This window comes from Morus notabilis, unplaced genomic scaffold, assembly GCF_000414095.1.
Source record: "Morus notabilis unplaced genomic scaffold, ASM41409v2 Scaffold342, whole genome shotgun sequence".
Taxonomy (NCBI): Eukaryota; Viridiplantae; Streptophyta; class Magnoliopsida; order Rosales; family Moraceae; genus Morus; species Morus notabilis.
In genome coordinates, this window is record NW_010366042.1 from 67,006 (window position 1) to 83,252 (window position 16,247).

General features: G+C 36.3%; 2 protein-coding genes and 1 pseudogene across 2 annotated transcripts; 2 read left to right on the forward strand and 1 right to left on the reverse strand.

The window, feature by feature from the left end:
* Positions 1 to 117: 117 nt before the first annotated feature.
* On the forward strand, positions 118 to 7,666 carry LOC112093786. Its single transcript, XM_024172950.1, has 4 exons — positions 118 to 193; positions 963 to 1,152; positions 7,158 to 7,236; positions 7,403 to 7,666. Exons 2-4 carry the CDS (start codon positions 1,001 to 1,003, stop codon positions 7,469 to 7,471), a joined length of 300 nt encoding a protein of 99 aa, XP_024028718.1. The 5' UTR covers positions 118 to 193; positions 963 to 1,000; the 3' UTR covers positions 7,472 to 7,666.
* Positions 7,667 to 10,629: 2,963 nt separating this feature from the next.
* On the forward strand, positions 10,630 to 12,845 carry LOC21407083 (thylakoid lumenal 15.0 kDa protein 2, chloroplastic). Its single transcript, XM_024172982.1, has 6 exons — positions 10,630 to 10,864; positions 10,956 to 11,053; positions 11,730 to 11,820; positions 12,105 to 12,173; positions 12,270 to 12,379; positions 12,495 to 12,845. The coding sequence occupies exons 1-6, from the start codon at positions 10,645 to 10,647 to the stop codon at positions 12,585 to 12,587; spliced, it is 681 nt and encodes a 226-aa protein (XP_024028750.1). The 5' UTR covers positions 10,630 to 10,644; the 3' UTR covers positions 12,588 to 12,845.
* Positions 12,846 to 14,054: 1,209 nt separating this feature from the next.
* Positions 14,055 to 15,797, reverse strand: LOC21407086 (annotated as a pseudogene).
* Positions 15,798 to 16,247: the final 450 nt, after the last annotated feature.

Genomic DNA, 16,247 nt, shown 5'->3' on the forward strand with positions numbered 1-16,247 from the left:
TGCGAATATTGAATCTTACTCGCGGAATCTTCGTTTCCTATTGGGCTACATTTCGTTTTGGGCCTATTTGTTATAGGCCTCGTTTAGAAAAGCCCAGCCTAGCCCAATTCAAGAATATTTCATTATCTTCTCTCTTTCCTGCGAATTCTCCTAGTTTCTTTCCAGCCAAACAGCAGGCGAGCTCGGGCTCAAGGTACTGTACTTTTCGTTTTTTCTCTCTTTTTTTTTTTTTTTTGGTTCTCTCTAGCTTTCGTTTTATTGCCTTGTTTTAATTTTCTAGCTGTTATATTTGAAAATTTTTTTTCTCTTTCTTTTTTATTTTTTTATTTTTTATTTTAAGGTAGTGAGTAGAGTAATTGGTTTGGACAATTGGGTATTTATAATTTTTTGAATTACCTATCTGTTTGTTAGATTCTCACCCATGGCCTTGACCATCAATATTATTTGTTTCAACTTTAATTAAGAAAAATTGTAAAAATTTTCCGGTTTTAGTTTTTTTTTTTTTTTTTCCCCCCTCGAAATCTATTTACCCGTCTGGAAAGATGAGGGGGGTGGGTGGGTGCTTGGTTTAGTTTGTGAATATTGTGACTTATTGTATTTCAGTTGCATTATGTGTTTCAATTTTGTTAGTTAACAAAGTTGATGAATAAGATGAAGCTCAAATTCATGTGCTTTGCAAAGATAAGGCTTTTCTCTTCCCTGTGTTTTTAAAACATTATCACCATGGAATGAAACTTAATTTTGTTCATTTTCCTCAGAAGGAAAAAACATTGTTACTTTACCTTTGGAGAAAACAAATTGTTTTTTTCCTTCATGATCTTCCAAAGTGTGAGAAATGTTGGAGCAACCAAGAATGATTAAACTTTATGAAAGTAAATAAGATATTTCCAAGTTGTTTTGGCATTGGATATGGGCTATTAAATTTGTGTATTGGGTAATTTGGGTTTCTATTTGGCTCTCAGGATAAGGAAGCTGACTAGGAGATACTCAAAGGAGCAAAATGGAGAAGTATTTTGGCAATGCATATAGGGGCGACCCCGGTGTTCCACACGCAGATCCAGATCGATTCTGGAACATATGGATCGGCTCCGCCACCTTCTCTGTTCTCACCTGGTTCAATCCCTACTTGTGGCAGCTCTCCAACCAATTCAAGTACTCATTAGTCACCCTTCTCGGTTATATTTCCCTGTCAATTTTCTTTACATTGCAAACTGTTGGAACGAGAGCAACACAATCGGAAATATGAATCTGAATAATTAAGAAAATAGAAAATAAGAACACGACAAGATTACCTAGGTTCGGCCAAAAATAATTTGACCTAATCCTGCTGAGCTCCTCCACAAGAAACTCAATCCACTATAAAGAAGAAGATTTACACCCTCAATCGGTTACACCGAAGAACCCCTCAACTGAGAAATCTGAGACACAAACCTAGAAACCAACCCAAGAGAAAACAAAGTGTTTCCCGAGAAAAATACCCAGAAGAAATCCTAATTTCTTCTATTTTCTCACACCCCAATCACTCACAGAACAAATCCTCTTTCACTCACTGTGTATTGGTTTCTCTCACCCGTGAAGCAGTTCCAACCTCTCGGATACAAAAATGTCTCTCTGTTCTTCACCAACTCAATACCCTAAAACCTAATTCTAATTTTACATATATAATCTGTTGTAGAAGAAAAAACTGGCTCTGCATCGTCTTGGACACGTGGAGCACTCTGATGAAAGGCGTTTAGACAAAATGCTGCGTTTTGTCTTCCTCTTTTTTCTATTGTCGTTTTCTTCTACTACTTCTTCTTATGAATATAAAATAATTTCTTCTAGGATTATTCCTCACAAACTCCACCTTAATCTCAGAAGTAAATCATGGCTTCTTGTGGAATCATAGCTCTATCCTTTGAAGCTACGTTTTTCCAATATTAAGCAAATCCAGACATTTCTGGAGTTTGCTTGCAGTGATTACCTTTATAGCCATATCTGAAGGATTCTCTTCAGTGTCAACCTTTTCCAGCTTGACCACTCCATCTTCTACTTTTTCCCTGATGAAGTGATGTCTCACGTCTATGTGCTTGGACTTTTCATGATATACTGGATTTTTGCATAAATGTATTGCTAACTGGCTGTTCGAATAAATTGTAGGAGTTCCTCTCAGCACCTTTAACTCGTTTAGCAAACCTTGCATCCATATAGCTTCCTTAAAACCTTCTATAAGAGCCATATATTCAGCCTCCGTGCTTGATAGAGCCACTACAGGTTGTAGTTGAGCTTTCTAGTTGATACAACTACTACTCAAAGTCATCATAAATGCTGATGTAGATCTCCTCTTATCTCTGTCACCTGCATAGTCTGAGTATACAAATCCTTCCAATACCATTTGTGCTGCTTTGTGCTTGTAAATAAAGCCATAACTGAGAGTGTTCTTGATATATCTCAACACCCACTTCATGGCAAGCCAATGATCTTACCCTGGATTTGCCATATACTTGCTCAGTATGCTTACTGCATAGGCAAGGTCAGGCCTAGTGCAGATCATAGCATACATCAAGGAGCCTACTGCACTTGAGTAAGGAACTTTAGGCATCTTCAGTTTGTCTTCCTCTATTGTGGGAGATTGTTCTGCTGACAGCTTGAAGTGACCGGCTAGAGGGACATTTACTCCTCTTGCCTGTTCCATTGAGAACTTCTTCACGACCTTCCTTAAGTACTCTTCTTGTGAAAGGCATAAGATCTTTTCTCTTCTGTTCCTCTTTATGTCAATACTGATAATTCTTCTTGCCTTACCCAAGTCTTTCATATCAAACTCTGAGCTTAACATTTTCTTCACTTTCCTGATCATTTATGGGTCCATGCTTGTAATTAGCATGTCATCTACATACAATAGGAGAAGAACTACATTGCTTGCTGCCGTATTCCTGTAAATCCAGCTTTAACTACATAGCTGTCAAATCTTCTATACCATTGCCTTGGGGATTGTTTCAATCTGTACAAGGACTTCCGTAGCAAACACACTTTTTCTTCCTTTCCTTTTACTTCAAACCCAGGTGGTTGTTGCATATAAATTGTTTCAATCAGGTCCCCATGTAAGAAAGTAGTCTTAACATCCATCTGCTCCAATTCCTAGTCCTTTTGAGCTACTAAGGCAAGGATAGTTCTTGTTGTCTTGTATTTCACAACCGGTGAGAACACCTCAGTGTAATCTATGCCCTCAACTTGTGTGAACCCTTTAGCTACTAATCTTGCCTTGTATCTCTTGGGCTTATTTGGTGCAGCTCCTTCTTTAACCTTAAAGATCCACTTGCAGGAAACAAGTTTCTGCTTCTTAGGCTTGTCCACTAAGACCCAAGTATTATTCTTCCTGAGAGAGTTCATCTCTTCCTCCATGGCAGCAATCTACTTGCTGGACTGAGGGCATGAAACTGCTTCTTAATATGTACTTGGTTCGGCTTCTGACAGGTCTTAGCAAAGGCTATGAGCTCACCATATCTTTGGGGGGGGGGGGGGGGGGGGGCGCGCGTGAGCGGGGGGGGGGGGTCGAATCTGCCTCCTTGACCTATCTCTTGAGAGAACATAGTCTGACAGAGTCTCTGATGCCGCAGGCTCTAGCTCCTGCTCCTCTCCTGGGTCTTCAACAGTCGTTTCTTGTGTCACTTGCTGTTGCTGTTCTGGTTCTTGATCAGGTTCCTGATCTGGTGGTGTTTGGTTTGATGCTATTGGTGCCTCCACCTCAAATTGGAGCTGCCGTGGGTTGTTTGCACCTGTTCCTGCATCATTAAAAGTAGCAGCAGTATCTTTGTCCTTTTTAAAATAAGGCATATTATTTTCATTAAAGATTACATCCCTGCTAATGATGATTTTAAACTTAGGACCATTTTTCAGGCATAATCTATATCCTTTGACTCCCTCATGGTATCCTAGGAAATATGCATTTAAGGGATCTATGATCTAACTTCCCTTCCCTTTGGTGTGCATACGCTGCACATCCAAAGACACTCAAATTTCCAAGATGAGGTGGTTTTTTTGTCTAAAGCTCTTGTGGAGTCTTTAATCCTATAGGCTTACATGAGTATCTATTAATTAGATAACAAGCAGTGTTGACTGCTTCACCCCAAAAAGATTTAGGTAAACCTAAACCAAATAGCATACACCTAACTCTTTCCATTAAGGTTCTATTCATCTTTTCTGCTATTCCATTTTGTTGGGGTGTTTTCTTCACAGTTCTATGCCTTAGGATGCCATTATTGTGGCAATAATCTGTGAACAACTCATGGCAGAATTCTAGACCATTATCAGTTCTAAGGGCCTTTACCTTTTTATTTAGCTGATTCTCAACTAGGTTCTTCCATTGTTTGAATTTATTAAAACATTCATCTTTAGTTTTTAATAGGTAAATCCAAACTTTTTTAGAGTGATCATCAACTATAGAAAGAAAGTACCTGGACCCTGCATGAGTAGGTGTTCTTTCTGGCCTCCATAGATCCACATGTAGATAATCCAGTGGTCCCTTTGCTCTGTATGTTGATATAGTGAATTTCAGCCTGTGTTGCTTCCCTAAAATGCACTGCTCACAGAAGTCCAAATGGTTGATTTTGTCGTCTCCAAGTAGTCCCTGCTTGCTGAGTTCCTGGAGACCTCTCTCACTCACATGCCCTAGCCTTTTATGCCAGATTTCAGTCCTAGACTTCTCATTGATTATTGCTACTGCTGTACCAGTGACTGTTTGACCCTTTAGGACATAAAGGCTTGCTTTCTTTTCACCTTTCATTACCCACTAACGACCCTTTTAAGATCTTCATTGCTCCACCTTCAGCCTTATAACCATATCCTGCATCATCTAAAGCTCCCAGGGAGACCAAGTTCTTTCTAAGTTCAGGAACATGCCTAACATTCTTGAGAGTGTGATAAGCCCCATCATTCATCTTGATAGTGATGTTTCCAGATCCAATCACTGTGCAAGCATGATTGTTTCCCATCAAGACTTTACCTCCATCTCTCCTCTCATAATTTGTGAACCAGGATTTATTTGGGCACATATGATATGTGCACTCAGAGTCCATAATCCATTCTGACTCTTCTTCAAAGGTCCCAACAACAAGCATCTCAGGACTCTCATAGCCATTGTCTTGAATGACGATTGCAGCATCCCCTTCCGTAGGCTTCTGTTCAGCCAAATGCCTCTTCCATTCCTTGCAGAATCTTTTTATGTGCCCTGATTTTTTATAGAAGAAACACTTTCTTGATCCATTCCTTGACTTTGACCTTGGGGGTGGCCTATTCTTGTTCTTCCCACCAAATTCTTTCTTAGGTGGTCTACCTCTAGTGAACAACCCTTCATCTCCATTTGTGTCCTTTCTTTGAGTCATTTCATTCTTGAGTTCTAGTTCTCTAGACCTTAAGGCATACAGTACATCTTCAAGAGTAAGGCTATCTCGCCCATATTTGATAGCATTTTTAACCTCCCTAAAGGACTCAGGTAAGGAAATCAAGAGGATGTCTGCTTAATTTTCCTCTTCAAATTTTTCACCAATATTAGGCAAGTCAATAACAATCTTATTAAACGCATCAAGGTTCTTTTCTAGGCTCCTAGAGGTGTCCATTCTAAAACTGAACAAACTTTCTTTGAGGTAAATCTTATTAGTCAGAGACTTTGTCATATAAAGTTGTTCAAGTTTAAGCCAAACCTTTGCTGCAGTGTCTTCATCGTTGACTTGCCTCAACACGTTGTCTGCAAGGTACAAAATGATGGTAGAGTGAGCTATTTCTAGCATCTCTTCCTTCTCTTCCTCAGTGCCCTTGAAATCTTTCATGTCTCCTAGGGCTTTTGCCACTTTCTGCTGCACCAAGATCGCCCAAAGCTTCTTTTGCCATAGACCAAAATCGCCAGATCCATCAAATTTCTCGAGCTCAAACTTAGCAGTTCCCATTCTTCAAGATTTCTTAAAGATTCCTTGAATTTTCCGAATTTCCCTCAAAACAAAAAATAGACCCTCTAGGCCTTCACCGATCGGTAGTTAACCTAGCTCTGATACCACTATTGGAACGAGACCAACACAATCGGAAATATGAATCTGAATAATCAAGAAAACAGAAAATAAGAACACGACAAGATTGCCTAGGTTCGGCCAAAAATAATTTGACCTAATCCTGCTGAGCTCCTGCACAAGAAACTCAATCCACTATAAAGAAGAAGATTTACACCCTCAATCGGTTACACCGAAGAACCCCTCAACTGAGAAATCTAAGACACAAACCCAGAACCAACCCAAGAGAAAACAAAGTGTTTCCCGAGAAAAATACCCAGAAGAAATCCTAATTTCTTCTATTTTCTCACACCCCAATCACTCACAGAACAAATCCTCTTTCACTCACTGTGTACTGGTTTCTCTCACTCGTGAAGCAGTTCCAACCTCTCGGATACAAAAATGTCTCTTTGTTCTTCACCGACTCAATACCCTAAAACCTAATTCTTATTTTACATATATAATCTGTTGTAGAAGAAAAAAAAAATTGGCTCTGCATCGTCTTGGACACGAGGAGCACTCTGATGAAAGGCGTTTAGACAAACGCTGCGTCTTGTCTTCCTCTTCTTTCTGTTGTCGTTTTCTTCTACTACTTCTTCTTATGAATATAAAATGATTTCTTCTGGGATTATTCCTCACACAAACTATTTTCTATTCTGCTCGTTTTTATTCAGGATGTTTCTTCACTAAGCTGTGACATTTTCTCACTAACAATTACATTGCAAATTTCCTTGTTGCTGAATGCGTTTGTCGTGTGCTTTTTCCTGGACGCATAAAATCGGTTCTTTATTTAGTCCTTTAGTTAGTTACGTTATAACAGATGCTATAGCTGAATCGTTTCGGTACAAATTACTAGTCGTGATGTGCTTAGGCAGTAACTTTATAGAGTTAACAGTGGTGTGGCTGTCTCGCCCCTTCTCCCTTCGTATTACCATTTCTACGCATTCTATGCCTTTGCACATTAATGATGCGTGATGAGATTTCCTTTATTTTAGTGAGCATTTTGATTTTGATTTTCTATTTCTTCATATCATATGGAGAATTGATGATTAGTTTCCAATTTCGGTGTGTTTACATACTCCTTAGCTTGGATTAGTTTTTTGAATCTGCAATCTGTCTCACAATCTAAAATCCTTGCAGCTGGCATGACAAAGCCATGTTATTTGAACAGTATCACTGGAAGAAGGCAATGAAAAAAGGGCAGCCATATAAGTTTAAGGTATGCCAATTGGCATTGTAAAAAGTGAAGTTTCATAAAATCGAGCTAGTTTGGTGACCGTATAATCTTTTTTTTTTCTTTTTTACTTTGCTAAACGAAATTGTCCAATCAACTAATCTTGTTTGGTTTAGTCTAATGGTTTTGCTCATGATCTGCCCATTTGCAGTGGAACGAGTACATGGATAAGGACCTCCGAGAGTCTTATTATCACAACTGGCCGGTTTATTTCCCGTAGCCTTTTCGTCTACATGGGCATTTACTCTAGTTTTTGTCAATGCAATATGAATTATGGGACCAAGGAGACTCTTATTTGTATCCTCTGTTTTTGTCATTTTCAGACTTTGAGATCATGAAATTATGTTTATGTTTCCCTTCATACTTGATACTCCCGCTGGTTTTCAATCTTCGACTTGAATGCGTTTTAACTCTTCGTAGCAGGGAGCAGTATGATGCTATTGAGTTTTATGCCCAAAATTGTATGCAATGAATGATAGATTCGCGCTCATATGGAGTGATAGGAAAACGACATCACACGTGGAAACGACATTTTATCCGGAAAACAACTGTATGTTGACGTATGATATTATACATATACTAAAAGAAAGGACGGGATTTACTGTTCATATTACAGTGTTATGAACAGTGTCTTTTCCGTTTTATCCTTACTTATTTCTTCAGTTAAATTTTTATTTCTGCTATGTCCTTTTAAAAGTTACTATAGTATCCTTATTTCATTTATTCTATATCCAAGAAACAACAATATTTTATTTGAGAACGACAGGATATTTATTCTGTATTAGAAACGACGTATTTTTTTATTTATAAACGACATTATTTGAACAAAACGACAAACTTTTGATGAGTAGAGGCGCCACAATCCCTCCGCTCTTGAATGAAAAATAAACAAAACAAATATGTTGCACGATATCTTTTATAGAAGGAAATCACAATTTATCTAAACGAAATCCAAAGTACGACAAAAACATAAGATACATAATGAGCATTTAGAACCGCAAAAGTTCAACAAACTGCAACAATGTTAGAAAAGACAACAAAATCTTGGAAACGACGCAACAAAATGAAAGCCATAAAATTGAAAATGACATGAATGCGATAACGACATAAAGAAAAGAAATAAATAAAACGAACGACAAAACATAGATGACGATGAGAAGCTTATAAACGACCTTAACTGATAAACGGACAGATAAAACAAACGGCGTGAACATTCAAAGAAGACAAGAATGTGAGAAACGACTACATAAAATAATTGAACGACAGAAAAACAACATTCCTTCAAATGATACCAAAAGAACAATTGACAGCACAAAACAAGCGAAAAAATGGCATAAAGAAGATTGAAAACAACAAAGTACAAATTCAAATGACAAAACATAGAAAGTGACAAAAGAAATACGAACGACAGAATATAGAAGACAACGGCAATCTATGTGCCGCACTTGATGGGTGAAGTGAAATCCTAAAAGCGACAAGGTGTGGAAAACCGTATCATCTTCTAAAATGACAATTGCTCAAGAAAAGAATAGGATTAATTTTAAACATTCTCCCCGAATTATGACCCTTTTAATATTTTATCCTTCGAATTTTAAAAAGTAACATATATTTTCCTCAAATTTTGTTATATTAACAAGATCTTTCTATTATAATGAGTGACAAAAATTGACACGTGTCACTTATTTAACGTTTTCTCTCTCTTTCTTCTTCTTCTTCTCACTCTCTCAAAAAAAAAAAAAAAAATTGCTCTCCAAAATGTTCGAACAAAAGAAAGAGAAGACCATGGAGGAGCTGGTTCACAAGCTTTTGCAATTCCAACTCTCCGGTGCTATGGGACCCACAAATCGCAGAGAAGAGATCAACCTCAACAAAATAATCATAGAAGCATAGACTCCTGAACAAGTGTTGGAGCTCGTTTCCCACACTATGATGGCCGTTGGGAAAGGCTTGAGCCCCTCCACCGCTTACTCCCTTGAACATTGCCACTGCCCTTCATTGGATTGCTAAAAACATGGACAAATAGGATTGCTTGGTCTTATGTTGTTTTCAGAGAATTGGACCGGAGTTTCTTTTCCTTTGTGTGGAAGACTCTAACAACCCAGTTTGAGGAGCAAAGGATCTCAGAGCAGCATAGAAAGGATATAATGTTTGCTTCTCAAATTCAACTCGCAAACGAATGCTTGAAGCTTGAATACCCACATCTTCAGTTGTCTTTGGGGAGGGATCTTGAGGAGAAAATCGTCTGTTCCGGGAAAACTAAGGGGACGTTTAGAAGGAGGATTCGTGTCATGATTCGAATTATGATTTGTGGTTTGGTACAGTATTTTCTCACAAAAAACACACGTAAAACGAGAATGATTCTGAATCATAATTCTAAATTCATGAACTAAACGTCCCCTAAGAGGTTTAATTAGAAAATTATTTAATCTTTTAATTCTCACTAAATAAGTGACATGTGGCGATTTCTGTCATTTATTATAATAGAAGAATAAAACTTGTTAATGAAATAAAGTTTAGGGAGAAACATATGTTATTTTTTAAAATTCAGAGGGTAAAGTATTAAAATGGTCATAGTTTGGAGGAAATTTTTAAAATTAATCTAAAAGGATATGATAAAATAACGATAATAATCTGAAAACGACAACAAACAGAATAACGAAACAAGAAAAGTAACATAGAGGTATCTATAAAACAATATCAATCATTAAAACAACAAACCGCACTAGGAAAAGAAAACCCGAATAAACCTCGATAAACAACATCCACTTCAAAATAAGAAACTAAAAAAAAAAAAAAAAAAAAGGGGGGGGGGGGGGGGGGGGGGGGGGGGGGGGATGAGCTTCACAAGCGACATTACCTAAATAAAACGACATAAACGGGGAAAACGACAAAAAATAACCTCCATAAACAACATCAAGTCCACTGGAACGAGGTTCACAAACGACATGTACCTTGAGAAAACAGCATTAAAACCTGAAAAAGACAAAAAACATTAGGAAGCGTTTGGAGATTTTGTTTTCTGTATGAAAAGAAAAATAAAAACATTTTCAATCTCAAATAAAAATTATTTTTAAAAATACGTTAAATAATTTTATCAAAAGATTATTTTCAATGTAAAAAAACTCATTAATGTCTCTTTTTTTCTCTCTATTCAAGAGAAAAAAAATGAAAACAAAATTTTCTCTTATTTTATACTAAATTAAAAAATTATTTTTATTTTTATATTTTATTTTTATTATACAAAAAATCATTTTAAAAATTTTTTAATTTTATTTTTAAAAACGTAAAAAATAAAAATAAAATCAATTCCAAACAGATCTTGACGTCGCAAATACAAAATAAATAAATAAATAAATACTTCCAATTCACAAGGGAAACCAAGACCAGAACAGAATGAGTTATCTACACTTGGGTTGTTCATCACTAACCTTTCCAACAACCTTACGTTCTGCGATTCTGAAGCAACCACTGAATACTACTAAGTTTCCTCTCTGTTCAACCGAAAGACAAACAAAATCAACAAAATCCTTCTTTGCAGATTTCAGATCGAAATCCTTGAAATGGGCATTCTCAGGGGCTCTCGCGCTCGGCATTTCTCTTGCGGTTCTTCCAGGCAAGTAACTTCAATATCATTCTTGATTTCTGCTTCTGAAGTGAAAACTGAAAAACCCATATTGAGAAATATTATTATCGTTTTGGAGTAGGATGTGTGGAGGCAAAAGTGGGTGTGAACAAGCCGGAATTGCTTCCTAAGGAGTTTACTACTGTCATTGACGTTGCCGGGTTCCTCTCTGATGGCCAGGTAAATTTTCATTTCTAAATGTTGTTCGTTGCTTTAATATATATATATATATATATTTGGGAGACTTTTTTTTTTCTTTTTCATTGCCTTATTTTCAGTTTCAAGGTGTTAGATGGAAAACCCATTTGTTTTTTTTCCCCAAAAAAAGAAAAAGAAAAAGAAAAAGAAAAAGAAAAAGAAAAAGAGGGTAAGAATAAGTGCATAGGTTTGTTGGGTAGAGATAATTTTCAAGCATAATCATGGCAGTTACGAGTTAACCATTTTTGTTTCAATTTTTTGGCATCTGTTTTATGAAATCACGTACTCGTGTTAGAAAGTTGAAGTTTTTGGTTTAATTTACAGTAAGACTTGTAGTGATTGATTGCATTTAAGTTGTACTAGTCGTTTCAGTTTCTGTTTGTTGATGAATTTGGTGAAGAAGAAAGTATGGTTTTTCAAAAGTGTGCTCTTTTCAAAGATAAACACGAGAGGCCTTTTCTTTTCCCCATTTGGTTTCTTCTTAATTGGAATGTGCGTGGGAGAGACTTGTGAAGCTGAAATATTAGGCTTTGTTATTCTTTCTTCCCACCTTCTTGGGAGATCTTTTTCCTAATTATGGACAATATTTCTCTAGAACTTGGGAGAAAAAAGGACAAAAATGGTGTCTTTTTAATGAACATATTTGGTGCATTATCAGGAGAAAAGACTTACCCAAGAGATAGCTGATATTGAAAAGGATACTGGATTCAAGTTGAGAGTTTTGTCCCAGAATTACCCTGATACTCCAGGTGAGGACCAACTTATTGCTAGACTAGCATTGTGCTTTATTCTGTGATAGGATAGGAAAAAATTAGTCTACCGGCAGGACACAATTCTGATGCGTTCGATCACATAATAATTATATTACTCATTAAGAAAGTACAACTATTTAAAGGAACTTGATCAAATCTGAGGTTAAAAATGGTGTCCCACCTGTACCTTACCACAATATTTTCTGCCTTTATATGGTTATTTTGAATTCTGCAAATGACTCTTATGGAAGTAGGAAACAATAAAAAATCTTTCTTTGCAGGATTGGCTATAAGGGACTTTTGGCAAGTGGATGATAGAACTATAGTCTTTGTTGCTGACCCCACATTTGGTAAGGGCCTTATTTTTATTACTATCATTCTTTAATAATATATCACTAGATAACTCTGCTATGGATGATTTACATGATAAGGGTCTCTTTAAACAGGAAATATACTGAATTTCAATGTTGGAGCTACAGTCGATCTAGACATTCCGCGTAGTTTTTGGAGTCGTTTGGCTGGCAAGTACGGAAATATCTTTTATTGGAAAGAGAAGGTAAGAATCTCTTTTAGTTCTGTTGACTGGTTATATAGTTGGTCATGTTTGTTTAAAATGTTGTCATAATGTGTATTGTGTTTATAGATTATTAATCTTAGATGTGATAAAATAGGGTGAAGATGCATCAATTGAAGCTGCAGTCATGGCAATATCTAGTTGCTTGAGAGAACCTGTGGGCCCAAGTAATTGCTCTGAGGTAAAGTGACACCAAGACAACAATGGATGGCAAGCGAGAAATCCTTACATTTTCCTACCTGACATATATTTTCATGAAGATGGGCATGTGTGTATATATATATATATATGTATATTATTTTCCGAAATCTTGAGGAACATTGCTTGTATATTACCATTCTTCTGAGTCTGACTCGAGTCAGATACATCTGATGTAAATACAGACGTGAAATGTGTTTGTCTATTGACGGTTGTTTTGTTGAGAGAAGACTTTTCATTTTCAGGGATACGAGAGTGGAAAATTATTTTAAAAATGGGGTTTAATGGGTTTTGGTTGAACTTGAAAATTCACTCACTGAAATTGAATAAGTACACAATTGAATTAAATTTACTTGGATGTTTGTTACCAATGAAATTGACTTCTAATGCCCATTTCTTAATTGAATTAACCTTAGTATCCTGTATGACAAAGGTACTTTATTGTTTAGATAATACTAGAATTGTATCCTAAATTTAATATTGTGTGGTCCCGAGAAAATCCGAGGTCCTTTTTTGGGGCATAAAATTTGACAAATGTGCTTATTTTTTTGGTACTTTTATCGCTTTTTTATTAATTCCTCCACATTAAATTCTTAAAAAAATTAAGAAAATCTCAAACATTGTTGTCAAATAAGGATCTAGTGTGGGATATCAATTACTAATAATTAATAATCCGGCAGTGACTCTAAATAGAACTGTTAAAAAAAAAAATCCTGCAGTGACTCTGGAAGCATCCGGCAGTTATTTAATTAGAACGAATAACTCGGAGGAAGTCGCAGGATTCTATACAAGATTTGGGAATAACAAATTGAAAATCGTTGCTCTTATTGAAACATGGAAATTATAATCTCTTAATGCAATGGCTTTGGAATATCATTGTGTTAATGAATAAGTCGTAGCCATGAGGCTTTGGATGGCTTCTGTCCATTGCTGAAATTACAATATCTTAATTTGTAGAAGCAAGATTCACAAGTTCTAACTGGAAATATCAATTGATAAATATGATTGGTGTGTGTGTATATATATACATATATATATATATATATATATATGAGTTTAATTTGGTCTAGGAGAAACCGGCCATAAGCAATTATTGACGTCTGGCCAACCCATTTGACAGTTCTACTTCAAGATGCTATTATTGACGCGTAATGACAATCTAAGTAATGATACAATTACTTATACACATTCATGAAAAAAAAAAAAAAAAAAACGGGAACTATCTCAAAAATGTGGATTTAAATATTATGCAAAATATAATTATATTTAAGTGGATTTATGTAAAACGAAAGATAAAATTGATGAGCTAAAATTCAATTAGTAGGTTAAAAATACAAATGCAAACTAAGCATACTTATAATTAAATTACTTACTTCAATATGTCTTAATTAAACGAAAGCGGCACTAGCTAGGTCGATCCGAGAAAACACAATCAAGTAGTACTACAAAAACATACATGTTATATTCGTTCACTAATTTTTGCCTTCACATCGGTAATAAACTGACACAAATTTTTCTCTGATGACCCATTCATGGCCAAGGCATTCTCTAAAATCTCCCTCACCTTAATCATCTCTTTCCTCAATTCTTCAGCCGATTTTCCACTCATCAAACGACCAATCTTCTCTGCTACTTCCACTCTTGTCAATGGCTTCCTATCACAAAGGTTTAGCCTAATCCTCCAATCATCAACCACTAATTTCCTATTGGTCGGCTGATCCGTAAACAGAGGAAAACATAGCAAAGGCACACCGCACCATATACTTTCCAAAATTGAATTCCATCCCCAATGTGTTAAGAACCCTCCTATTGAAGGATGTGAGATAACCTCAATCTGACCGGTCCACGTCACTATCAAACCCCTACCTTTGACCTCATCAAGAAATCCAATGGGTAAATCATAGTCTTGATCATAGCTCGCAATGTTGGGACGCACAACCCAAATGAAGTTCACTTCACTAAGTAATAATCCCATAGCTATTTCTTCAATGTCCTTTTTTGCTACAAAGAGCATAACTACCAAATGAGATGTACAAGACCGAGCCATGAGGCTTGGAATTGAGCCATTGGGTGCAGTCAAACTCGGTCCTTAGGCTTGTGGGCACAATGCTCTTGGTGAACCCACATGGGAAAATAGGGCCAATTGCATATAGGGGTTGTTTCTCTTGTAAGGCTAAAATGGTCTCAAGCTCAAGTTCTTGAACTGTGTTACAAATAATAAAGTCAACGTTTTTGACATCCTCAAATGACTTGTATAAGAGCTTATGCATCCCCGTTGATGTGTCAGTTTCTTGAAGGGGACGATATCAAGTCTTTTGGCTCAATTGCGTTGACACCCGGTATGTAATCAATGGTATCTCGACGATTATCTAGTAAGAACCACAAAAAGCCACGTAATTTTCTTCATAAATATGGCAATTTTTACGGTAGGAAGTGCTATATACACTAAATAGCATTGCATATACTAAATTTAGTACATATAATAGCATTGCATTAGACAGTGATTTTTCTACATATAAGTACATACTAAACTAATTTAATATTGGCTTGCTAGTTTAGTATTGTCTTGGATATGCTCTAATAATTTGGGTCCGTTTAGTTCGTTGATTTGAGTTTTTAATTCGAGTTGAGATGTGATTTTATGTGAGAGCTTTTACTGTAGTAAAAAAGTTAGATGTGACTGTTTCTGAGAGCTTTTTACTGTAGCAAAACTCGAATTCTAAACTCGAAGCAGTGAAATGAACGGGGCTAGGTTGTATTTCTTGGCAATCTGAGACGTCCATGTGTAGAACGTATCTACAATCAAACAAGAGACAGAAGTAACATCTCTTAATATATCTCCAACAAGTTCATCCATGTAGTTTGGAAGGTTATTCAAGTAACCCTCATGGAACTTCTCGAGATTCGCGGGCCTGTTGAATTCAATTGGGAAACCGTTGCACACCGTTCTGTAGCGGATGTCAAGGCCGGAGTTTCGTGCTCCGGCAAAGATGTCGTTTTGGTGATCATCTGATCCGACTTCATGTCGTTTTGACTTGGTGATCTCGTGGTGTATCACTTCAGTGTTGACGAAGGTGATGGTGAGGCCTTTTGATGCGAGCTTGATGGCCAAATGAACGGCTGGGATCACGTGGCCTTGGAGACCGAAAGCTATTATGATGGCATGTGGTTTTGGAGGTGTAGGAATGTCTTCGATCTCCATGGAAGCTATCGGAATTAATGTAGAGAAGAAATGGTGACTGGCAATGGGCAATATGGAGATTACCTTATAACAAAAAAAAAAAAAAAGAACAACACTTTACACCATTTGTATTTTTTCTAAATTACAGAAGGGTCAGATGCCAACTCAAGATCTACTAATTCCTTCATATACGGTTTTTTAATGAAATTTATTTTCACTAAACTACCCATTAATGAAAAGAAAAATTACAAGAATAACCATTATTTTTTATCATCTTATTATTTATGTCGTAAAAAATTATTATGACAGAATAGATATATTCTAGTAGAACACGAATAGTATCATGCTAGAAAAAAATATGCTGATAGAGTATCCTATCAGAATATAAATGAAATAAATTATAAATATAAATAAAATATTAAAAATACTTAAACAATTCACGAGACATTAAAATTTAATTAGAGTGATAGT